At 42.3% G+C, this 27,423-nt stretch overlaps 1 protein-coding gene across 1 annotated transcript in view; it reads left to right on the forward strand.

Moving 5' to 3' along the window:
- Positions 1-434: 434 nt before the first annotated feature.
- The window catches only part of LOC126474511 (cholinesterase-like), a 33,127-nt gene continuing 6,138 nt past the window's right edge, over positions 435-27,423 (forward strand). The window contains 3 exon segments of the mRNA XM_050101982.1: positions 435-500; positions 8,947-9,081; positions 23,130-23,406. Of these exon segments, the coding sequence (XP_049957939.1) occupies positions 435-500; positions 8,947-9,081; positions 23,130-23,406 (478 nt within the window).

The raw sequence follows: 27,423 nt of genomic DNA on the forward strand, positions 1-27,423 counted from the left end.
TAACAGTCAGTAATTTCGAAAATTCATCTTCTTTATTTCGCAAAAATCTCCATTATGTTTTTGGAAACATTCCATGTACGACCACTCTGTATTATCCTGTATAATTTTCGCTGCCCAGTGCTAACTATGCAGACATCTAGCATACGAAGAAGTACGTAGTCCAGTTGCCATTTTGATATCTCTGGAAGCACTCACTTCAGTCAGTCTGTTGCTTTATCGGACCCACGCAACAGAAAACAAGTTTTATTAAGTAGACTGATTAGAATCAGGTAATTTAGATAAAGCAGTCGGGTACAAAGGACGCTGTCTACCTTCCCTTTCTCCCTCCACTGGCTAACCAGCTAACCTTGGTACAATGGTGTGCTTCCTGGAGACGTGGCTAATACCTCGTGCTGCAGTTGTAAGGCAGACGTGAGTGTCAGAGTACGGCAGCCATGCAGGCAATCCGAATCTCTCTCACGTGCGCCTTTCTGCTGTTCTGGTTGGCGGTCACGGTCAAGGTAAATACTGCCCCATCTTCAGTGATATCTCACCCTTGACAATGTCTACGCTGCAGTGAAGCAAAGAAATTCAAGAAGAATCTACCTTATGAACAACAACCTGACTTTTTAGAAGCAGACTGAGATATGTAGCATTTCTGAATGTAAAATGAGTGTTTATAATATTTTGTATAGTCCTCTGTGGATAGTCTAACTACTGTTCCGTCCTTACTATACTCCCTCGTTCCCGATCTCCCGATGTGCATCAATAGGCCTCTGATGTGTGTCCGCACGTGTTTAACATTTATCAGTCAGGTTAGCCCATTGAATGTACTGGGCATCTGACTGTGTATATACGCCTTGCCTCAGTCATTTTCGTCGCTGGAGGCTCTAAAGTCGGCTTTCACATCGTTTCATTCTAAAAAGATGTACTGTTTTGTCCAGACTGATAGGGATGTTTTAAGAAATCTGGAGTCCAACATCTACCTCTCGTAATGGAACATCGATTTCTTGCGTCAAAATCTCATGATGTTTTGGCTTGTCAGTGTTTTACCCTACACTCTAGCATTTACATACAAAAATGATGTAATCTGTTTCTTCCAATAACTTTTAAATCGTTAACTCTGTACAAAATGCCTTACGATGCAGCATTAGGGACTAGAGATAATCCTAGTGTCTGAACGCCGGGTTACAGTCTACCTGCACTCCTATTTGTTCCTTCTCTAACGTTTCTCTATCATCGTTACGGTTTGTGTGTGAGCAAGAATGTAATATATTCCCCCTAAAGGAAGGGAAAGTCTCAAAATTTAAGACGGAGCGGGTTAAAAAAGATTCATCATATTTCACAAGATAAAACAAATGAACAGTTAAGAAAAATGTTTACTTACGCATTGAAACAAGTTATTTGCCTTGGCACCGGTTGTGAGTGGCTGGTTTATGTGGCAGTTGGCAGAGGTACTCCTGCACAGCTCACACGCTAGCTCATTCGTTGCCCAACTTGTGTAGTGTCGAAATGGAGCTAAGAAATTAATAAAAGACGTTTTGGGTTTTCAGTCTCAGCGGACCGATTGAGCTACAACTGTGCGGCCTCCGTTTCGGCGCGAGTACGCCACTACAGGTCACAGCACTTAACGATGGTACGAGCAGTTACAGGAATATGGTTGTTTATGTAAGGGAAAATCCGCTGTGACGTAATAATCGTTCTACAGATGTAAGTAACAAAGGAAAAATCACGAAAATGTAACCCTTATAAACCTGAAGAAGCGTTTATACTGACATGAAACCAGCATTTGCGAATGAGGCACCTTCATGATGTTATGGGGCTTTTGGAAACACTTCATCATTCCTCAATTTTTTAAGGTTATAATTTTTGCGATAATTTAAATTTTTATTGAGTGAAGACTCTTTTCATTGTTATTCACAATGTCTCAAATCTGTTTTTACCATTCCCAGGAAGTTATTTGTGTCTTTGAAGAGAGTTTTGCATGTAGCGCTCATACGTAAACTCGTCGTGTTAGGCGAGAGTTAGCCATTACTCGTGTGGCTGTCGGAAGCATTTTTTTTTTTTTTGCGTTGTTTGCTTTTCAATCAATATAGATGTCACTGCAATAAACCCTTCATGGACGGTGTAACAATGTGTACAACTTAGTATCATTATGAGTATGGCGATAGAGAACTGTAGTAAACCCTGCTTGGATGTGATAACGTATAGAGTTTAGTGCCACTATAGGTGTGGAGGCAGAAAACAGAAACGTTATTTCAAGTTTAGTGTTCAGTGATGTGGCTACTTACCATTTAAGTGTGAACGTGAACCTTTACATTTTAAAAATACGTATAACACAGCTATCAGATACCAAAGTTGACCTTGAGTCACATAGCTGCGGCCTTTTTAGTCCGTTTCCGAAGAAAAAAATTATGGCCCATTCTTTTTTGCTAATCGATGGAAACCTGGCATCTTCATTTGATATGAGAACATGTCAATGAGGATGCAGCTGCATCTAAGAACATTTCTTAACAATGAGTTGCCTGAACGATGGGTGGACTATAAGCGATGTGCGGATCTCACATTACACCTCATGCATGGTACATGGTTTCTTTTTAGGTTGGTTTGTGTGAGCTTCCGCCTACGTGGTTCCGCTTCCTATTACTTTGGCTGAACTGTGACCCGAAACAGCAGTGTATGTAGTATCTCCAGGCACTCTCGGGAGAGTATGGGACGGGTTGGACTATCGTCTGGATGTTTTGCTGTGTGGCCCATGGAGGGCTCGTATGTCAAAATGGAATGATACCTTTGGTATTAAACGTAATTATAAAAAGTACCTCAGTAGTGCATGCGTACGCAAGTAAAACACATTATGTAAACTGAAGGTGGAGAGGGGATAAGGGAAAGGAAACGAAAGGGACTATTGAAGTCAGCTGCATCGGGGGGTTATACGGAATGAGCGGCGGAAAGTGAAAAATGTGTACCAGACCGGGACTCGATCCCGGGATCTCTTGCCTACTAGACAATTGCGTTGACTACTGCGCCACCCACACACGATTCTTGTTGTAACTGTGCGGACTATCTCGGTGCGCCTTACGACCGACCCAAATTCCCAACCAGCACCCCCTATCCGCAACTTCCTCCATGCGCGCTACTTTCAGATTCCCACAGAAGGTCGGGCGTAACTATGCGTCCGCTCTGAAGGCGGTGGATTCATGGCTCATTGAGACGAATCATACGAATACATGGCACTGTTCTTTCGGGATGTCCAAAAGAAAAGAGGGGACGCATTCATACAAGGATAATACCGCGGGTGGCTCTTCTACTGGTTGTCAGGCGCATTTTCTCAGGCGTTTTGGCAGATATTTGCAATTTCGTTACTGCAAAGTTTAGCTGCTGTCAGGCCGAACAAACTCTATTCAACACATTTTTCATAAGACGCCCAACGGTGACAGAATGCTTCGGTTTGTTTCCCCTTTGCAAACAAAATGATTTACAAATCGAAATGTTATATGTTCATTTGATAGGGCGCTATCACGTTACTCTGATGTGATATTCGTTTTACCGATATCTATTAACAGGAACAGTATAACATGAAGAATAATCAGTATTCCAACGGCGACTGAGTAGCGCACTTTCGTACGGCGGTATCAGTCAGAGCGAGGGCACAGCTGTAACTACTTGTTACTTCTCATGTTTTATTGTCCCTCTTCACACATATCGGTAAAACGAATATTGCGCTATACTAAGTTGTTTGGGCTGACTGCAGCAACACGTTGCAAATACAAAATTACAAACATCTGTCGAAACACCAGAGAAAATGTGCCTGGTGGCCCTTAGGAGAGACACCCTCTATATCCATGTAAAATCAGATGGTTCTCCAAAAAATTAAAACTTTAAAGTCTTATGCACAAGTTAAAATTCCTCTAAGTTTCTGTCCTCATTCATGTAGAAGATACAGTCTTGCAAAGTTGGGTGAACCTTTGTGAATCACCATGTATAATCTCTATCATGATGTACCAAATCTTACTTCAGTGCCTTCCAATGTGATATACTGAGTAAAAATAATTTAAAAAAAGGATAAACGTTTTTACTTGAACTACAAAACACTATGTATGTGATCCTCTAAACATTACCTGTGTTTCGCCAAGAGAACGTCGCCTTTCCTCAAGGGATTTCCATTAGGGTCCGAGAAGCATTTCCGTAATACTCGCATTTTGATCTAATATACCGGTAACAAATCACTTTCATCATCATCATCATCTTGGACAGTTTCCAGCCACTGGCTGGGTCTGTCGGGAACACAAGCCTCTCCATCGTGTTCTGTCTTTCCACCATTCCCCCTCTTCCACCTTCGTCCAGTTCTCTCCTCTTCTCGTCACACATTCCTTCACTCCCTTCACCCATCTATCTCTTGGTCTTCCCCTGGGCCTCTTCCCCTCCAGTTGCAGATCAAACATCCTCTTTGGAATTCTTCCCTCATCCATTCTCTTCATGTGTCCATACCACTGCAGTCTTGATTTTTCTATCCTGTCCTGTACTGGTTCCCCCTTTAGTCTTTCCCTCACATACACATTTCGCAATCTGTCTCGTCTTGTTACACTCAACCTGCTCCTCTGGAACTTCATTTCACTAGCTTGTATTCTACTTTTGTCGCTTTTGTGCATTACCAATGTCTCACTTCCGTATGCCAATATGGGGACAAAGTAGGTTCGGTATATAATTCCCTTGGATTTCTGTGGCACCTCCTTGCTCCAAATAAGCCCCCTAATGCATTTGAAGAACTGCACTGCTTTTCTGCACCTTTCATTTATTTCCATTGCGTTTCCCCCCTTACTTTCAATCATGCTTCCCAGGTACTTGAAGTTCTCTACCACTTGTAGTTTTTCCCCTCCACAAGTTATATCCACATTTGGCCTATTCTTCTTCCTTGTTGTGACAATTATTTCACTTTTCTTTGCAGAGAAATGAATTCCATATTGTGCTGCCGTTGCCTCCCATACATCTAACTGCTCTTGCACCTCCTTCTCGCAATTTCCCCATAACATCAGGTCATCGGCAAAAAGCACTGCTTTCATTTTATGATCTCCAATTGCATCCGATAGCCGGCCGCGGTGGTCTAGCGGTTCTAGGCGCGCAGTCCGGAACCGCGCGGCTGCTACGGTCGCAGGTTCGAATCCTGCCTCGGGCATGGACGTGTGTGATGTCCTTAGGTTAGTTAGGTTTAAGTAGTTCTAAGTTCTAGGGGACTGATGACCACAGATGTTAAGTCCCATAGTGCTCAGAGCCATTTGAACCATTTTGCATCCGATACTTGCTGTAGGATTTCATCCATAACAATAATAAACAATAAAGGCAAAAGTGCACTTCCCTGTCGCAGCCCATTTTCCAGCTTGAACCATGCAGTACGTTCCCTCCCCACTTTCACACAACTCTCACTTCCCTCATACATTTTTCTGACTTTTCGTGTTATCTCTTCATCTATCCCTTTTGCGTTCAGCACATCCCAGAGCTTGTCCCTATAGATACTGTCATACGCCTTCTCAATATCTAAAAAGGCCATGATTAAGTCCTTCCCGTACTCATAGTGCCTTTCCTGCAGTTGCCTTACCGGAAATATGAGGTCCGTTGTTGATCTTCCCGGTCTGAAACCATACTGCTCCTCTTGCAGTCTACTTTCAATACTGCTTCTTATTCTCTTCTCCAGGATCTTTTCATAGATTTTTCCACAGTGGCATAGCAGGGTGATTCCTCTGTAGTTCTCACATCTCCTTTTATCCCCTTTCTTGAAGATCGGGACTATAATTCCTTTCTTCCAATCCTCAGGAATTCTGTTCTCCTTCCACACCACCCTCAGCACTCTGTATAGCCACTGGGTTCCTACTTCTCCTGCTGCTCGTATCATATCCACTGTTACTTCGTCCCAACCTGGTGCCTTGCCCCCTTTCATCCTCTTTATGGCTTCTTCCACTTCATTCCAAGTTAGATCATCAATTTCCCCACTATTATAATCGTCTGCTGCCTTAGGCTCTCCATCGCTGTTAGTTACCTGCTTGACGGCATTCAACAGATCTTCAAAGTACTCCTTCCAATTCTTTTTGAGCTCATGCATTTCCTCCACAACTCTTCCATTATTATCCATGATCCTCAGGCACTCGCTTCTGTCGTTCCTCTTATTTCTTACCATGGTATAAAGTACTTTTTTGTTCCCTTCACTGTCCTCTTCTAACATTCTTGTCCATTTTTCCATCCACTTCTTCTCCGCCCTTACTATGGTCTGTGCCGCTTTCTTGCTTCCCTTATATTTTACCCTAGCTTCCTCTGTTCGGGTCTGGAACCATTCTCTGAAGGCTTTGTTCTTTCGAAGTACTGCCTCTTTACATATGTTGTTCCACCATGGTGTTTCCTTACTTCTCCTCTTTGTGCTAGTTCTTCCGCACACAGTCTTAGCTGCCTCAACTAGAGCCCTCTTAAAATCTCCCCATTCTTCTTCCACTGTTCTCTGATCTTCCTTTGGCAGCTTCTTCCTGATCAGTGTCTGGTACTGGGTCCTCCGTTCATCCTCTTTCAGTATCCATGTCTTCAACCTTTTCTCCTGTATGTCTGTTGCCCTCCTATCTTTTTTCTCTCTCAGGGTGGCTACCAACAGCCGATGGTCACTGTCTAAGTCCTCAGATGGAATGACCTTAACATCTGTGAGGCTGCTCATCATCTGCCTATCCACTAGTACATAGTCTACTACTAAAGTTTGGACCAGTCTCCACTGTACTAAGTTATTTTGTGGTTACTTCTCTTCTTGTACCAGGAATTTGCGATCGCCAGCCCATTCCTCTTGCAGAATTCCAGCAACAATTTTCCTTCTCTATTTCGGTTCCCCCAGCCCTCTGGTCCCATTATCTCCTCGAATCCTTTCCTGTCTGTGCCAACATGTGCATTGAGGTCCCCTATTATAATCTGATTACCTCCATTTAGCTGCTTTTGCATGTCATCTTCAAATTCCTCCTTCTCCTTTTTTGTACACCCCACCTGTGGGGCATATGCTTGGATGATTTCAATGCTTTTTCCTTTCACTCGTACTCTGGCTTTTATCATTCGATCATTGATACCTTCCACCTCCTCCTGCAGACCCTCTCTGACCACTATTGCCACTCCATTTCTTCCCCTCTCATTCCCTATCCAGTACAGTTTACATCCTTTACTTAGCGGTTTTTCACCAACTCCTCTCCACCTAGTCTCAGCAAGTCCCAAGATGTCCAATTTCCTCCTTTCCATCATTTCTACAATTTCTTCTAACTTCCCAGTTAGAGTCCTTACGTTTAAAGTGCCCAGTCGTAAACCATCTCGTAATCCTTTTCCATTGCTTGGTCGGTTTCCTTTAAATCCGTTCCGTGATCCGAGGCATGTTCCCTTTTTGAAAGCAGTTGATTTATCCACTACTGGCTTGCTAGGCCTATCGCAGCTTCACCAGAGCCCCGTTAGCCGTCACGTTTCAGGGATCCCATAGGGCCTTCCCAGCTACCGTAGTGGTCCTGGGGCACACGAAGTCCCCGCTGTACATCGCCCCTATGGGCAGTCCCCTACTTTGTGCCGTTGCCCATCTCCCACGACTTGGACGAGGGGTTGGACTTATGGGAGACTAACAAATCACTTTCCATTTTCGTAAATAACAAAATTACGTAGGCTAAATTCCACTGATCTGTAGCATATACATCATAGTATTGCGCATTTCACTAAGAGTATTGTATTTCGGCATTATCTCTACTTAAGTTAAACTGTTGTATCCTAATGCAATCTTGTTACGGTATTTACTGCAGCAAAAGATATTCGACACATAAACTGCCACGAAAATACCAGTAAATAAACAAATAAACGAACAATATATAAACTTGCTGGATACATACAATCAAAGAAATACTAATTTACACTGTATATGTTGGCTGTTTTCGGTATATAATACCACGCAAAATAGCTGATTGTTACAAGCAATAATCCTTTTCCATTGCTTGGTCGGTTTCCTTTAAATCCGTTCCGTGATCCGAGGCATGTTCCCTTTTTGAAAGCAGTTGATTTATCCACTACTGGCTTGCTAGGCCTATCGCAGCTTCACCAGAGCCCCGTTAGCCGTCACGTTTCAGGGATCCCATAGGGCCTTCCCAGCTACCGTAGTGGTCCTGGGGCACACGAAGTCCCCGCTGTACATCGCCCCTATGGGCAGTCCCGTACTTTGTGCCGTTGCCCATCTCCCACGATTTGGACGAGGGGTTGGACTTATGGTAGACTAACAAATCACTTTCCATTTTCGTAAATAACAAAATTACGTAGGCTAAATTCCACTGATCTGTAGCATATACATCATAGTATTGCGCATTTCACTAAGAGTATTGTATTTCGGCATTATCTCTACTTAAGTTAAACTGTTGTATCCTAATGCAATCTTGTTACGGTATTTACTGCAGCAAAAGATATTCGACACATAAACTGCCACGAAAATACCAGTAAATAAACAAATAAACGAACAATATATAAACTTGCTGGATACATACAATCAAAGAAATACTAATTTACACTGTATATGTTGGCTGTTTTCGGTATATAATACCACGCAAAATAGCTGATTGTTACAAGCAATACATATAAAAATTTAACACTAAATGTTTAACAACAATACTTAAATAATGGGGAAAAGGAATTAGGAAAGGAGAAAAGGAATTTGGAAAATGCTGCTAAAGAAAGCTTCACAGTTGAATAAACAAAGTGAAAGTAATAATAATAAGCCATTAGAGCAAACGTGGTGGCCAACCAACTAACGGCCGTTCTTGTACCGGAATGTTACGATAAAGCGTTTTGTTTACAAACAGGTACTTGCCTAAAAGCTGCGGAGAACTGACCACTAATGAAACACTTGCTGATATTTGAAGCATCTTCATATTTGAGGTTTTGTATTTCCGATGTTCGGTTAATTCAAACGTAACAACGCTCCGACAGTGTGACGAGGTGCTGGTGGCCGTGCGGGAGGGCGTACTGAGAGGCAGCACAGCCACGAGCGCCTACAACACGACGTACTCCGCCTTCCTGGGCATTCCGTACGCCGAGCCGCCGGTCGGCGACCTGCGCTTCGAGGTGAGTGGACAGAAGAACGGTATTTGTATAATTATCGTTATGTAATGCTCAATTGCAGTGAGATTAGTTTCTCTCCTGTTCAAGGATAGCACTGAATGCTTCCAGTGAGCAAGTTACAGAAAACTGTTTGATAGTCAAATAAATGTAACATTTTATGAATGTGTGCTGGCTGAGCGGACGTGTGCAACACGTAGGGAATAAATCTTTGATTTGCCCTATTTGCAAAAATGACGATGAACCAGAATGGCCATACTGCCTAGGAATAAGTCTACTAAACTACAGCACGCTATGCTAAAACAAATTGTAAACAAGAGATTAGTACCAATAGTAGAAGCACATATGTTAGAGGTGCAACATCATTTTAGGAGAGGTAGATCACGTTCTGAATGTCTTTTCACTTTGGCACAAGTAACTGAAAAAAGAAGGGATTTAGAATGCCAGCTTACTTGGCTTATATCGATTATGGAAAGGCGTTAACAGGATAAAGCGGTAAATGCTGTGGGAATCACTTAACACTTTCACCGCCTTGTGCGTTATACGCATATGTGATGCGCACCGATTTTTCAGTTTTCGCCGAGTGCTTCATAATCGATCAAGTGAGGAATCGTGAGTACTTGCCTATGGTGCATATATGATCACAGTTGCGTTGAAAACAAATGGGCGTCACTTTCTACCCGCCAGTTGCAAAAGTTCTGTGACGTTGGTTTTGTAGTGTAGCACTGTATGACGGGCAGTTGTTACTTGTTTACGGCTTAGCACGCTTACATGTTTCTTGCTGGTACTGGCATTTTCTTTACGTACGTGGCGTTGACTAGTCCTTGTGTTCAATGAGACTCTGTGGTTGTTTGGTGAGAAATGGATTCACAAGCACAAAGAATCCGAAAATGGTTGGAGAAATCGAACTTATCCGATTAATCACTGTTTACAAGTGGCATTAATTCCGACTAAGACTATCGTGCTCGTTCCTGAGCGAGAGTAGTAGTGAAGATGAAGTAAATCCATTAAAGAAACAAAACGTACACATGAAAGTTACGGATGATACGTCCATAAATGGGGCGAACGGCGTTTCATCTTCCACTGACCATGACTGTGAAAGTGAGCTGACACCCAAAGAGATATCTTGTACTGATGGGCTCCCTACTTCACGAATAAAGTGGTCTGACGTGCAGGGAAATCTAAATTAGGCAATGCACTGGTGGATAATCCACCTGCAAGTATTCGCACCACTGACATTTACAATTTTTTTCTTGATGAAGAAATATACAATTTCATAGTGAAGGAAACAAACCGTTAGGCTTAACAAAAGATTGTTAGTGGAATAATTGCAGAGACATTACCACCGTCATCAAGACTGATGTTATAGAGTAATATCAGCGTTGATGATTTGAGGAAATTTATGGGATCTTTTTAGTGGGTGGGGATTGGTCACAAGACAAGAACGGAGGGTTACTGAAGCCGGAATCTGCTTTACAAAAAGCTGGTGTCTTTCACTATGTCGCGAAATATGTTTTATTTGTTACTCTGCTGTACATTTTTGAGACAGTGAAAACACAGATGAACATGACAAAGTGTTCAAAATTAGGAAGCTTGTGAATCGTCTGAATGAATAATTCCAGGAAGTTTTCACTCGAGATGAAGCAGTTTCTATAAATGAAACAATCGTTCAATTTTGTGGAAATTTACGATTTCGTCGGTACGTTCCTAGAAACGGTTTGAAATGCGAACTGAAACCACACAAAGTGTGTGCTGCAGATGTATATACTTCGAATGTTAAAATGAATTGTGGAAAAGAAGTTAATGCTGTACACGTAGCAACAACAACAACAACTGTCTTGGAGTTAACGGAATCACTTTTCAATTCTGGGAGGACTCTACTTGTAGGTAACCTCCACACTTCTATGAACTTGGCGCACGTTCTTCTAGAAAAAGAAAAAAATACCTCATCTGGCGGGAACACTCCGTGAAAACAGAAGGGGTAATATCCAAACACTGTTATCAGAAAAGCATTGAAGAAGGGGGAAAAGGTGGTTGCGGACAGCAACACAGAGGTGGTTGTCGGAAAGTGGCGTGAACAGAAGGACGGCATTTGTGTCTACCAGACACAGACCTGAGCTTATGGTAATGAAAAAAGGAGAGGTGAACTGATAGAAAAGCAATTGAAGATTATAATGCAGCCATACTCTTCATTGATCTTTGAGATCAAAGGAAAACCGATGACTCATGCTTGAGGAGGTCAGTGAAGCTGCACCGCCAAGTGCCCTTTGAGTTACTATTCAATACTACTCTTGTAAATGCTCACACTTTGTATGTTCAAATTACAAAACAAGAAATGGGTATAATTGCTTTCCGTGAGGGTATTGCAAATAAATTACTCAAGATTGACTACGTTCAGGAGACACCAGCGAATGGGTATTATCAACAGTTTGAAACTGCAGTGAGACGACGTTGTACCAACTGTTACCAGAAACTCTCCAAAGCAGCAAGCAGGTGTCACTGAAATGCCAAATTTGTCCTGAGAGTTTCATGTGCATGGAGTGTATTTGACTTTTTTTATTGTACTGCAAAAATGTGTAAAAATGTAAAAAAATGTAACTCTTTTATTTTTATAATTAAAGCAATTACATAAAAACAGATGGAGTTTTTTCTTGCCAGTAAGGTCTTCCTCAGATATGTGAGTGTGCATCAATTGTGATGTACATGGCCACATAATGGCTCTGGTTGCATCTTAAGTTTAAAATGGGTCATGTGCAGCAAATTCAGTGACACCATATTTGTCAGTTTAAAATCGCTGTTTTACATTTTGATGCGTGATGAGATATACTAGCTTCGTTTTTCGAAAATAATATGAGGAAATCTTGGTCAAAATGAAAATTTAGCAAAATGTTGCGGGCGTTCAAAGCGTTAAGGAATTGGAATTCCAGCACATCTGATTACGGCAATTCAGTCATTATATAAAAATAAGAACGTAAGGATCTGTCATTAAGTCCATTGGACATTGGTGACATAACATCCAGAGGCGAGTTAAATGACGCTAATTTCAACAATACCTAAATTTCTTCCATAAAAGTTGCAATAGTCCGCATGTAAACTCTTACACTGCCTTTCTATCACGCATTCGCTTCAGATAGTTGCATTTTATGTTTGTCTAATAGCGATCTAAATCTGCGTTTAACGTCTCTAACACTGGGTATCTCTTAATACTTGTACAACCATAAAATTGCACCATAGAAGATACACAAGAGGTGATCTGTTTCACAGTGCATCGTTGCCAGATTATCCCCAACCCCCTCCTCCTCACCTCCCCCCCCTCTCCCCTCCACCTCTGCCTTCCCCCTATGATATCATGAACTGTTGGCAGATTGCTGACAAAGGTCAATTGCCTTTATAGAAATAGCGGGAAATTCTAATTTTTGTGGGAAAGCCAAAAACAGCCCAATTCTGCCACTGTGGAAATAGGGCTGTTGTCCTAATTTGGTGGAAAATTCAATACTGAAAGATGGTGGACTGTTATATTGGAACTGAAGACAGGGATAGTGGACCAGCCTGCATTGTTGCCCGATTTTCCACGTTTTCCCTGAGGCAAAGGATGTTTGTTTCCCCTACATGTACAACCCTGTGGTTCTGGAACAAAGTGTTCTAGAAAAAGGATTTTTCTTCCCTGCAGGTACAGGCCTACCTGTTAGACAAAAGATGCCAATCTGAACCTGAATATGGTTTTCATCATACCGACAGTAACCAATCTGCTGAACTACTTCCAGTGACACTATAAACAACTTAATATACTTTCCGCAAGCTGTTATTCATTCAGATGCCCAGAGACCTGCAGCAGTCATGGTTGTGACATTGCTTGTTCTGATTATAGAACTGAAGATGCCTACTGGATTCTCCCCTGTCATTACTTACTGCTCCCCCCAAGTTAAATTCCAGCTGTTGAAAGTTTAAAACAATTCTCCCCACTACTCTGACACCATAGTTGACACAGTTATCTCTCATCTGTTACCCTATGTTTGGCTCTGTTTTCTTCTAAGTCCCCTGTGGTGTGCTTAAACTACCGCTGGGAGTAGAATAGCAACAATATTGCGTCTTGATTTCAATGAACACCACACCACAAAGAGGCCCCTTTCCATGATGGCAGAATTCATGACTGCCAGACAAGTCGAGAAGTAGCCCCGCCCCCTTCCTGCCTGCAGGCTTCTACGGTAGCACTGTGCATCACTGCTGTCACCAGAGGGTTTGGCGGGGCCCAGCCGTCAGCTGCTGGTCTACGTAGGACGCACGAGTCCTGCAGCTGGGAGTCAGCCCCGTGCCGGCCAATGACAGCACTGTGCACAGAGAAGCATACTATCGATTCACCAACCTAACTTGAAATGAAGTATATAAGTTTCGAGTCCCAAAGGCAGTATGCTGTTGTGCTGGTGCTGCACCATTTCTAACATCGAAAACCACACGACCTGAGTTAAAATGATGGGAATGATGAAACCTACAACTCACATAAACGTTCTGCTTAGAAATTGAGAAATGAAGAGATATGCATAGGTCCTCCTGGCAATGGACACTTGTCCAGTAACAAAAAAGACAAAAAACAATGAGTTCACGAACTATGCTTGTAAAATTCAGCAAAAAAATTTATGAGTGGAATGGATGGTCGCTAGTTCAGCGGCAGTAGCATAGCCAACCATCGAAAAGCTGTCACGCACGTGAACTTACACGTACATGGCGTGCAGCAACAGAATTTTGGAGCTAATTGTCGTTGTATGAAGTAACAACATGAATAGCAACCATCAAAATCGCGTTTATACATATGACGGAAAAGAACGGCATTTTGCGGGAGGAGCGGTCTGTTACGCTTTTACACGAGATGTTTCATGACGAAAAATCGCAACAGAGTGCAGCGCCAACTGACAGTAGTCGCTAGCGACATAGCACTGACTCATCTACTGACTGAATGTCAAAGAAGTCCAGTGACAGACAGTGGAACTCATCCTGTCCATACACACATTTAGGTATATGGGCAGCTGCCAATCACAGCTCACACTGGGCCCCACCACAGGCCTCAAGGCCCCCTGCACAGGTGGACCAGTCCGCTGACTCGTTCACAAGTGGATCTGCCCCTACCCAGTTGCCTGTGTATGGGCGATGGTCTCGCTGTCAGGCGGTGCCACCAGTCCGTCGGTTTGGCTGGTGAACCTCTACCTGCTGGCCGCAGCCGCTGTCTGGCTGCTCACACTCCACCAGTGGGCCTGCAAGGAGTCCCCGTTGTCCACACACGTAGTCGGACTGGCTGGCGTCCTGACCGGCGAGTGGGTCGGTCGACCAGTCGGGATGAAATTTTTTTTTAGGTCGCCGGCCACCAGCGTGCTACCGCTGCACTCTGCCAGCCAGTTTGAGAAGGTCTTCACGGCTGTAAACGATCTGTACGGAGTGATACTTGAACTTGCTGTCAATGTAGGATCCAAACACATACACACACACACCTATCCACACACACACACACACACACACACACACACACACACACACACACGAAACATAGTGTATTACATATGTACAAAAAACACATCAGTATATTCTCATGCCAATTTTATGCTTTTAAGACTATTATTGTACCGACAACACTAAATTTTGCGTTGAAAGTTGTGAGTATAGTTCTAAAAATCCAAGAAATTAGCACCCACAATTAAGGACAACATGCTATTTGCTAGAAACTCTCCAGTTCAATCACAAATCCGATATGATGTTCCAATTTTTCTCATTTGGTTATGTCTCGGACTGTACTTAACTCGGATCAAAAGTCACGAAAACAAATTTTATGTACCATCACACACCTGGCAACATAATCGAAGAGTAGTTTAGGATTTGTTGCCTGTACTCTGACTCTCTCTGAAGCGATCGATACTGCAGAATACAAGCCACGCAGTTTCACGAGTACTTCAATGCCTTTCAGATACTTGACACAGACCACTTAATGTACAGATCCAAATAGTCATTTCTCATTGATCCAATTGTGGGTTGAATAGGAGAGTGAACGACAGCAGTGACAAAAGCTATTCTCCACAATGCGTTGTATGAAGGGTGGTCCAATGGACGAATTGTGCGACTCTCTCGTTCATAGGGGTATTAAGAGTAAGACTGAGAACATAGCATAGCATTACATAGTTTCTAAGCAGTGGGATCTTAATAACCATGAAACGGGTTTAGACAAACACAGCTGTAATACAGGAGACCGAAATTTTGTACTCACTTTGTTCTTTATGGACGTAAATAGTGACACTTTCTCATAGGAACCTATTCCTGGACTCCGAGAATAGGAACTCAAAATTAGACGTATTGCTGGCAGGTCGGGTTGGGTTCAAATGGTTCAAATAGCTCTGAGCACTATGGGACTCAACTTCTGAGGTCATCAGTCCCCTAGAACTTAGAACTACTTAAACCTAACTAACCTAGGGACATCACACACATCCATGCCCGAGGCAGAATTCGAGCCTGCGACTGCAGCGGTCTCGCGGTTCCAGACTGTAGCGCCTAGAACCGCTCGGCCACTCAGGCCGGCGTCGGGTTGGGAACTGAACCATCCTATAGATATTTCTTTCATTCTTAGAAAAACTCCATTGCTTTGGTACAACATTTTATTCGTTTTATTCTTTGAATCACTTCATCTTCACTTAATTTCATTACGTGGCGCCATTTATAACACATCTGCACCTTCACTTTTGGCTACATTATGAGAATACATTTGCTGCCCTCATGACGCACGCTGTTTCAAGCGTACTCTTTCTTTTCTCGTTCAACGAACTTCAGCGCGCAACCCAACAAAATTCTAGTATTGCTATGGGATGTATGGAGATTTGTATCTGCAGATAGGAATTAGAATTTCCGATAGACTCAGAGATGGTGAATGAATGATCTACGCCAGAGCGTGAGAACTTGAAGATTTGGATTCTCATCAGAAGTAATTAGTTTTCAAGACAGAGATTAAGGTTGAGTAGTGAAACGCATTTTTACAACTGATGCTAAAGCAATGACAACGAATAAGACTGCAGTGATAAGCCTTCCTTTGACCGACATTGCTGAGAAGCGAATCTGCATTTTGTAGATGGTTGCCACATATAGAGGAGGAAAATTTCCCGACACCAAAAAAGATATTCAGTTTATTTGGTCGCTTGTTACGAGTTGTTTATGGCGTCTATAGTGGCAGAGGAAGTTGATTGTTTAAATAAAGAATGATCAGTACCTCATAAACAATTATGTGTTGTAAGCAGATGGTAAAATATTTGTCTGTATGTGAAAAAACCGGATGCAGTATATTGATGTTGAAAACTTTCTCCTCATATAAGATGTTCTTCAGACAATATATTCAGTTGTGGAGCAGAACAGACTGATGGTTGACCCTGTGTTGTGCATGTAAACAATGTCATGAAATAAAACTTTAAACTCCATGCAATGCAAAATTTGAAATAAAGAAAATGAATATAATTAATGCCAAAAAACTAACTGAGTGTTCAGTGAAAAATACGTAACCAAATCTTAGTACCGATGCACATTATGAAGGATGCGTGATATGAAAAAGAATGTTAGAGTAATAATATCCACAAAAATAAATCACTGACCTACTCGAATGAAAGTAACTGAAATTACCAACATTGAAAATTAATGTATTTGCTAGTACGGCACCTGATAATCATAACTACACACTGTTTGCACAATATTGCTAGGCGAGATTCGCACTTTCATAAAATCTGTTGCTTTCTGTGGCATAAGGTGCAATGCACGCATGATTAAAATTCAAAAGTTTGCTATGAATCGTTGAAGTGGGTTTTACTTTAAAGAAAACTGTTTTTGAGAAATCAAACTCTGATTATTGAGAAAAAGACAGGACGACATAAGAAGCCTCTAATAGTTAAAAAATTATCTCACTACAAACATACCTTTAAAATTCCTCCGAACTATTCTCCATCAATATAAAGAACAAGAAAGTATTATACATCAGTTCTCATCTCCATACTAGAATATCCTAGATAGCTTCTCCCAGATCCATAGGAAACATGTCTCACTCTTCGAAAAAAACTGCACGCTACTACGCACCAAGTAAGAATGCCCTGGAGCTGCACAAGTGGCTGACTGACGGTCAACCACAGATAAAACTAAACAGAGAGTCAATGATCTTATTCGCTACTGACGCTGTGCGTTCATTCATCATTGTCCCATTACAGAAGAGGTGAATTATTTACGAATAGCAGAAAACGTATGAGAACCATTCAATGTGATTAACAGAAAGATAGAAGTGTAGTATCTTGGTTTATGATTGAGTCACTGAATAAAAGACAGTTATAGCGTTCGAGGAGAAGTGTGGAAAGAGAGAGGTCATGCATGACAAGGGAAATTTACGATTTGAGCCACACAATTTTGGTGGAATGAATAGAAAGTGAACTGAGGTCTAAGTGACGAGTGTACTGTCACAAGTTTCGCGAAATTTTATGTCATGAACATCCAAATGTTTCCAGAATGAAATTTTCACTCTGCAGCGGAGTGTGCGCTGATATGAAACTTCTTGGCAGATTAGAACTGTGTGCCGGACCGAGACTTGAACTAGGGATCTTTGCCTTTCGCGGGCAAGTGCTCTACCTACTATTTCTCTTTTTTCTGCATTTTGTTCGTTATTGTTCTTTGTATTTGGTCGTAGCGGACGGCACATGACATCCATTGAAGTTGTTGATCCTTTCATTCAGTTTTTTGTTACAGAGACCAGCCACCTCTGTGACTGAACACGCTGAGCTACTGTGCCAGCAGACCATCTGAGCTACCCAAGCACGAACTCAGAATCCTTCCTCACAGCTTTAATTCCGCCACTACCTCGACTCCTACCTTTCAAGTTCCACAGCAGCTCTCGTGTAGACGTAGCACAACTAGCCTTGGTGGCGTTTCCCGAATGAAATTTTCACTCTGGAAACATCTCCCAGGCTGTGGCTAAGCCATATCTCCGCAAGATCCTTTCTTCCAAGAGTGATAGCTATTCAAGGTCTGCAGGAGAACTTCTGCGAATTTTGGAAGGCAGGAGACGAGGTATTGGTGGTATTAAAGCTGTGAGGAGAGATCGCGAGTCGTGCTTGGGTAGCTCAGATTGAATAGCACTTGCCGGTGCTTAAGGCAAAGGTCCCGAGTCTCCGTCCAGCCCACAGTTTTAATCTGTCAGGAAGTTTCAAAACTCAAACGAATATGTAGTAACCGGAAAGCTAGAACAGGGAGAGTTGCTTGCAAGGACAAGAATGTTCAATTGTGTGTGAATTCCTAAGGGACCAAACTGCTGATGTCATCGGCCCCTAAACTTACACACTACTTAAACTAACTTATGCTAAGAACGACACACATACCCATGCCTTAGGGAGGACTAGAAACTCCGGCAGGAGGGGCCGCGTAATCCATGCCATGGCGTGGCCACGCGGCGCAGGGACAAGACAAATATTTCATTAAGGAAGTGCTTTTCTTTCCTCTGTACAATCTAGACCGATATCGCTGCTGTATCCAGGTGACTGCAACTGAGAAATGTTTCGAAAACATTGAAGTGGTCGTTCCCGTTTCAGATACAGATAAATGTATTTATACTGTGAAAGTTTGACGCTACGCCGTCAGTTAACATAACGGTTTCGGATAAATGAGAATTATAAATCGACTTTTGCACTTCATTACGAGTGATTCTACGACAAAATGGCATTACGAGACGTCTTTGTTTTCGTGATACTTTGGAGTAAATTAATAGTATTATCTGAAGGAACGAGACAGTAATGGAAATATTTATTATTTTTATGAAATATATTAAATTTTCACTCACTATTTTATGTTTAATTTTTGGTAAATCTATGGTCGCATAACCATGTCCTAATGATAATTTTAACCTTCGTTCCGTAATACAACTGGTCGAGATGATTACAGGATTACTGAAGTGTGGGATGGAGAGCAGCTCAGTCGTGTTACCTGAGGATAAACCGAAAATCGTAAAAGACTGAACTGGACATTGAAATCTACCGTAGTTGGTTGCATTCATGCTCACTGCGAAGTATTTAGTGGCTCTCCCCCACGATGCTAGCAGAGATACCTCTTGCAACCACTTAAAGAAACTGTACTCGCAGGTCATGAGGAGCAAGACACTGTTACACGTTTTGTTAGTAAACAGAAGAACAGGCCTGGGTGTGACAAGATCGGACTGGTATCAGTGTTCAACAGTATAGAAATTCAGCGCTGAAAGATAAATTAGGAGATAAGATCGATAAAACTATTCAAAGCATTCATAAAGTTTGTTCTCAAATCTGTAATCTGAGAAAATAAAGGAGGACTACGAGCTAACGGTAGATATTTGAAAGATCTTAGTTTGTTTGAGGAGTCTGTACTGTTTGCTTTTAGTGTAAATTAAGTTCAGTTGTGAAGAGAAGCTAACAAAGCTATTCTCAAGGTAGGCTTCTAAATCACCATAAAACGCAAATATTGTATAAAAGGCGTTCAAAAAGTTTCCGTCTGAGGGTTTTGATGCTGAATTTATACGGGTACAGAAGCACAGACATGTAAGCAAGTGATTAATGTGATTTCGTATCTTTCGGACGTGCGTGCGGTAGATGCGGAAATGTGAACTATGGCGAAGTGATTACCAAATGTGTCCCAAAAGAAGCAACGTTCTGTTATCCGTTTCTTGGCTGGCGAAGGTAAAACACCGCCAGACGTCCATCGGAGAATGAATAATGAACATTTGGCAGACTGTCTGTCGAAAATTGTCGTCCAAGAAGTGCAAGAACCAGCTACCTGCTCGAAAGATAACGCTTGCTCTGTTCTTTGATTATCGGGGTCCATTGTTTACTAATTTCAAGGAGGAATCAGGTGTCTCCGTCGCTGGGAAATGGTACTGAACTACTCCGGAGAAAGTAAGGTGTGAAATTAAGAGGAGTTTTAGTATCTTTTGGTTCAAAAAATCGATTTTTTTAAATTGCATTTTTGGATCCATAAAAGTGTTTAGAATCCACCCCTGAAACGGTTTTTACGAATACGGAACGGAATGTTTTTTATTCGTGTTTAAACAAAAAAATGCGCCTACCTGAAATATACCTTTTTCACGAACCAGTTTTTTTTGGGAATTTCGACTTTATTATTATGTGTGCTTGCCCATGACTAAAAGTGAAAAGTGATCAAGGGGCTTACGACGTACTACGGCTTGGCAATCCGACGGCATTCCAATTCGGTGGAACAGATGAAGAAGGCAATTTGGGCAACGTATTTCCATAAGTGTTCGACGGATGACCACCCACAACACCAAAATTGTCCGGCTCGGGAAACAAGTTGGTGCAAGTGGCGCATTGCAGAGGCTGCCAGCCATCTGGACGAATATCAACACGACCAACCGCACTCCAAAGAAGTTCAAAAAGTGATTCATCCGATCTACGAGGTCCTATTGGAGGACGAGTTATTGCACCGGTGCTTGGGAAGAAACACACAAAATTCAAATGAAAGTTTGAACGCGTGAGTTTGGAAGTTAGCCCCCAAGTATTTGCATTGTGGTGCTAAGACTGTGGAGACTGCGATTTTCCTGGCAGTAAGCAGCTACAACGAAGGGTATTCAGCAATTCTCAAGACCATGACAACGATGGACGTCACCCTGAGGACTCCATTCGACGCAGTTCACCAAGCATTCGGACGACCACCAGATTCAAGCGGCCGAAAACCGCTTGCCACCGGCCATACGAGCGGCTCTGAAGCGGCGCAGGATGGCCCAGATCGAGCAGAACGCCCTCTAAGAGGAAGAGGAAGGGCTAGTTTATGGACCCGTAATAGCAGACTGAAAGTACGTTGCATAATATTGCATTTATATGTAGCCAAAAGTTCAAACGCTTTTTTCTCGAAATGAATTTTTTTTTATCGCTTGGTATGGTAGCTTCAAATCTACTGAACCGATTGGCATGATTCTTTGTTTCCGACAAAGCTAACTAAATTGTCTAGGAGTTGTACCACTTTTATTCCGATCCATCAACTATAAATATTTTTACTTGGCCGACGAAGTCGAAAAATCGATGAAAAAAAAAAACATTTTTTCAAATGGCCTCCATTTTGTTTCCAATGGTCCAAATAACTTAAGTGAGGTACAACTAAAGAATATTATATGCTTAGCTAAAGTCAACTCAGTTTTGATTTCAGACAAGCCGGCTGACCTGTGACATACCGCGCGTAGAGGTCTACATCGAAATTTAGTTTCGTTCCGGCGACACTTCCGCCTTTGCTCTTCGACATTTCCAGTTGAAAAAATTTCAGTTTGTAGAGGAAATATCAATAAACATTTTGACCAAATTTGACATTGATATCTATAACACATCCCGAGAAAAAAATTCTCAAAGAACATGCTTTTTTCGGGCCAAAGATAATAAACCTCCGGGATAACGCACGCCATCACACTGCAAATGTCGTAATGCAGAAGTTACCCGATCTCAAGTGGAGGAAACTCGAGTATCCGCCCTACAGTCCTGATCTCTGCCCACGGTGTCATTACTCCTCAAAGGCCTAGAAAGGTCAACGATTCCTTCGGTCGAGGATGTGCAGCAGCCAATTACGAACTTCTTCACGTAGCAGGATACGGTGTTTTACCAAACGGGTATCTTCAATCTGTTGCGTCGGTGGGATGACTGCCTCAGTGCTCAGGGAGATTTTGCCTGATTGGCATACCGATTCTGGACCGCGTGGCCTTCGAATGGGAGCTTTTAGATCGCCCCTTACATAAGCAACATATGGAAATGCAGGTAATACAAGTTACCAACAAAATCATAGAATTAGAGGATGAAATTTTATATTTACGCCAGTTGAAAACAGATATTGTACGGACAGGAATAGAAATAAGAAAAGTCTAACTTTTCTGCAGTGCTTAGTGCTTTTAGTAAACTACTTCGGTGAAATACGAACTTCAAAAGCGGAGATGAATGAAAGCTTGCAATCAGTGTCGTTACAAGTTTTAAGTTACGCAAGTAAGACATGAAACGTTAATGTTAAAACCAGTGGAGTGTTGAATAGCATGGCAGAGATTACTAGGTGAGGAAATAAATGGGCAGGAAAAAAAAAAAGGTTCAAATGGCTCTGAGCACTATGCGACTTAACTTCTGAGGTCATCAGTCGCCTAGAACTTAGAACTAATTAAACCTAACTAACCTAAGGGCATCACACACATCCATGCCAGAGGCAGGATTCGAACCTGTGACCGTAGCGGTTGCTCGGCTCCAGACTGTAGCGCCTAGAACCGCACGGCCACTCCGGCCGGCAGCCAGGGAACAGATTAGAGTGGGAAACGTAGATACGTTGTAATGAAAACGAAATGGAAATGAGAAATTTAAAGAGAACAGTGGATGCTAAATGGAACAGGGAAAGTCTTCACTGGTTTCCAAGAGACAGGAAAGAATAAGACGACAACCTAATGTAAAATTTAGTTGCGTTCATACGTGCTTCATTGTATGCTGGGACAATATGCGATACGTACGTTAAAAATGTTAACAATCCTGTCAGCTATAATTCTATCTCCGACAGTCGGAGATGAAATTAAGCTGATGATGTTCTTGACATTTTTAACCTAATATAAAATGGGTGTACGATGTTGGGAAACATGGAGGAGCCACATGGGTAAATACCTTAAAGACAGTAATTCATGACGAAGTCTATAGAGGTTCCTTTCATAGAATTGGTGATGCGAAGAAGCTGATGATGATATTACATTGGGTATTTCATAACTTCCCTAAAAAACCTTTGTGAGCGAGAGGTCATGCGAACATGTTCTTCTCAGTCCATCATTTAAGACCTACAGAAGTTATATGACTGATATTGATGAAGACGACGAATCATAATAATTAGTCGTTGTCTCTGTCGCATCATTGTCCAAAATATCAACAAAAGTATATAAATATTTGTAAAAATAGCAGTAATAACAATAAAAAACACTCCAGTGCTACGCGCAAATAGCCGCTATAACCAGTGTCAGTATAGTAGTCTTCGACATTTTTCTAGTGATTTTGTAACCAGAAATTTGTTTCCGACAGGCGCCACGACCATTAACTGGCTGGGAGGGCGTGTTCAACGCCACAGCATACGGAAGCGACTGCGTGCAAGAGGACGGCACCGGATCTGAGGACTGCCTCTACCTGAACGTGTACGTGCCCGGTGTTCCGGAGGAGGGCGCAGGGCTGCCCGTTATGTTCTGGGTGCACGGCGGGGGCTTCTCACGCGGCAGCGGCGCTGGCCTAAAGTTCGGGCCTGATTAGCTCGTCTCATATGGAGTCATACTGGTCACTGTCAACTACCGATTGGGTCCGCTCGGTAAGTACGTGTAACAAAAGTAAACATGAGAAATACCTGTACGAATAAAGGAACTAGCAAAATATGATGTGTGGAACACTGCAGCAAGCGAGGATCTGGAAGTGGTAAAGTTTCAGACCACGTGAACACAACAAGCCGTCCAGAAAAGACTTGTTTTTTATCCATGCTTTTGACTGGAGGTCTTGGAGACCACGGCTGTTCACTATTGTAAGAAAATGAAACGCCTACAGCCGTCCTTATGATCTTATTTATTGTGTAGTTACCAGCTGCGGCACTTCAATCCGCCATCTTCAGGCCGTAGTTGATGCTGAAGGGGTTAATCACGATCCATATATACAATGCGTCAGTGGCCAACATAACTGGTTTACGCAGACTATCTGTAACTGTGGTGTCAGCCCTCCAACCATCAACTGCAGTTGATTGTTGGAATGTTGACGCCACAGTTACAGATAGTCTTCGTAAACCAGTTATGTTGGCCGTGAACTGCACTTGATGGTTGGAGTGCTGATGCCACTGTTACAGATAGTCTTCGTAAACCCGCTTTGTTGGCCACTGATACCTTGTTTGTTTGATGTTCGGTTTGTGGGGCACTCAACTACTCAGTTATCAGCGCCCATGCAAATTCCCAATCTCTACACAGACCAATCTCGCCACTTTCACGAATTGTCATGAAATGATGAGGACAACACACCCAGTCCCCGGGCAGAGAAAATCCCCAACCCGACACGGAATGGAACCCGGGACGCTACGATCCAGAGGCAGCAATGCTAGTCACTAGACCACGAGCTGCGAATACTGATGCAGTGTATATATGGATCGTGATTACCCCTTCAGCACCAACTACGGCCTGAAGATGGTGCACTGAAGAGCCGAAACTGGTTGCTACATAATAAATAAGATCATAAGGACGGCTGTAGGCGTTTCATTTTCTTACAAAAGAAAAGACTTTATTTAGCAAAAAAATAATTCCTTTTTTCCTTTTGAGGACATATAGTGTAACAACTGCAATTAAAAGCAGGTAAAAAGTAAAAAAAAATGGTAAGTGAAAACTGAGAAACTTTCAGTTTAGTTTTGAAAGCATTTTAACAGTATAATTGTTAGTAAACAAGGAAGTGAAATGTAATGACTGAAAATTGAAAAACTTTGAATTGGTGTTTGGAAGCCCACATAGTACTGACCACGCTATGAAATCCAGGCCTTACTGCACACCAAGAGTATTTCAGTTAAGACCTGTTCTATGGAAAAAAAATCATCAGTAGTTAAAAAGTCGATTGAGATCTGCAAGCCAAGTAAATGACAGGAAGAGATGGGAAATTGTAAAACATAAGTTTCTCTAAATGATGTGTACCGCATTCGAAGCCCCACAAATTGTCTGCCATGCAACCAAAATATTGGCTGCTAATGACAACAGAGGATGGGACTGGAGGTATCCAATGGCGAGCGCAGCATGAAACTATAAAGCGTAATTGATCTGCTTAGTCCACGTGTAACTCTCAACAGTACTACTGTGCTAATGGCGTTGATTCAGAACAGAGCAATGGCAACGATAAACAAAGTAAACATCGCATTATGTCTACAACACTTTCCGAATTTGACATTTGGTCAAAACGGAGCGTAAGGAATTTCGCACAGCGAGAAAGAAGTGGCAGATGAAATATTAGCCTTTCTGCAAGATGCATCAGTGGAATGTGTGGTGTAGGATACGCTCGACATTGCAGACACCGTACATGAGGAGTAAATGATGACAGTACGCGCTTAACAACTGAAAGTGGTGTTGATACGGATACAGAGTGAGGTCGGTCATCATCCTTATCGGACAGGGAGACACAAATCCCGTCTCCAGTGCAACGTAGTAAAGGACAATCATTGTCCAAGGAGCGGGTACTGAACACATTTACGTACATGGAAGATCATCCGCAGCATAGAAAAAAAAACAAATACAAAAAAAACGGATATTCAAGGGAGGAAAAAGCACACTTGTTACAAAAACTGGTGTTTTCGGGTTTCAAGGACGCTCGATGCAGTTTGCAGGATGAGCGCGATAGTGTCCCGCTACGTTATTCACATCAAATTGCGAGCGACATGGGTTACAGTGATTTCCAGGGAAGCAGTGGATGGTTGCGTAACTCAAAACATTGTTACAGAACTGGAAGACGTAAGATAACGAAATTTCATAGATGAGGTAAACAAACTTATGCTATCGTTCAGTAACGAGTTTGTTTTCAATTCTGACCAACCGGGATTTGGAGAGGAAATTAGAGATACCGAGAGAGATGAATCAAGATCAACTAAACCGATACCTTAACGTATTCGTATTCAATTATGGCGACTGTTAAACTGGGTAGTAAATTTATCTGGAAAGTTATTTGTTGTGCTGCAAAGAATTGGAGGTGCTCTGCCCCCTACGACTGTTTCTCGTGTGCGTGATGGTGGAAGATCAGTGGGAAATATTTATGTCAGAGCAAGCAAGTGTGGAAGAATGGGCGTAAGAGAACTATAGGTGTGGATTGAGCACTGCTTTTGGTCAACAGCTGGCCAAAATAGCACGATTTTGCTTGGTTCCTGGTCACTGTATAAAAATCATACTTCTTTAGAGCAAACTAACCCTCCTGAAAAGTGTGCGATATTACTGTTCGTATCGCCTGGAACAAGTGGGCAAATTCAGCCTCTGGATGTTCGTTTTTTTCCGTGCCTATAAAACATATTATCGCAGCGTCTGCAGCTACACCGTAAAGGATCGCCAGTTTCAGGATAGATTCCACGACAGGTTGTTTCGAGTTCGACTGGATTCCATCACATTCCACAAGTTACACCAATCTGTTTCATTAAGCATTCTTTAAGAGAACGTCCTGCACGGTTTGTAACACCCAAGGAGTTCGATCTTGATGGTGCAAATCTTTGTGATCACCAAGACGCGCCATTTTTCATTCTGTGCTCATGGTGAAAATTAATGGTTTGTTTTGAACATTTCTTGAACGTCGACGATGTCCACTTTGTGAAGTGTAATATATACATCCCATAGAAGGTTGATCTCTGCACCTATTGGACACACATTTTCTGTCGCTCTCCTGATGCACATGGAGAGTCATTTGCAACTAATTTTTTTCCTGCCATAATTGTTAACACAGCCTTTCAAAGGAGCCTTATTCAATGTTGAACCAGAGTCCTCATAGTGAAGGGGTCTCTTGCGAGAGCGAGCTAGTGGAGGCCGTCCTTAAGTTGTTAGCACGGCAGTGTGCATGAATGTCCCCTGCCGAGTTGCGAAGCAGGCCGTCGGGCAGCTAAACACAATGAGGTTATATGTTGCTTTCGATTACACATCACAATAATATTGATTAAAAAAAAAAGAAAAAAACACTGCGACTATCGATATATTTTCAAAGGTTTTTTCCGTGAAACAAAGAGAAGGGGAGAGATACCAGGCTCTGTAATGTTTTTTTTACTTGTGTGTTGTAACAGTTAAATCACTGTAAACAGCAGATTCTGAGTCTAGTTACTTAACCGTACACATTAGACTGCGTACCGAAAACTAATGCTTCCGAGTTTTTTATGTGAAAGGTTTTAAAGCTTTTTAAATAAAACAAACGTTGTTCATATTCTGTATCTCCATTTTTCGTGTCTGCTTATTTATTTCCGAACATAACATCCTGCGGACGAACGCATCTCTCCCAGCGAAAGAACAGTTTATTGATACTATCACTGTAAAATGTTTGACCTTATTGACGGAGCTGCAGCCTCAGCTCTGCTTGCACCGGGGATCTATGAAGGATAATCGATGACAATTGCAGACAGTTCCTGTCTCTCTGTATCTCCTCCATGTCCGAACAACGTCGCTTTGGTTCACTTCGAGACGCCTGGACACGTCCCCTTTTGGGAGGCCTTCCTGGCACAAAGTTACAATGTGGACGCGATCGAACCGTTATACTGACCTTCTAGGCATGGTTGAACTACATGTACCTCCTTCCTGATGGAATGACTAGAACTGATCGGCTGTCGGGCCCCCTCTGTCTGACAAGT

This window comes from Schistocerca serialis, chromosome 4, assembly GCF_023864345.2.
Source record: "Schistocerca serialis cubense isolate TAMUIC-IGC-003099 chromosome 4, iqSchSeri2.2, whole genome shotgun sequence".
Lineage (NCBI taxonomy): Eukaryota > Metazoa > Arthropoda > Insecta > Orthoptera > Acrididae > Schistocerca > Schistocerca serialis.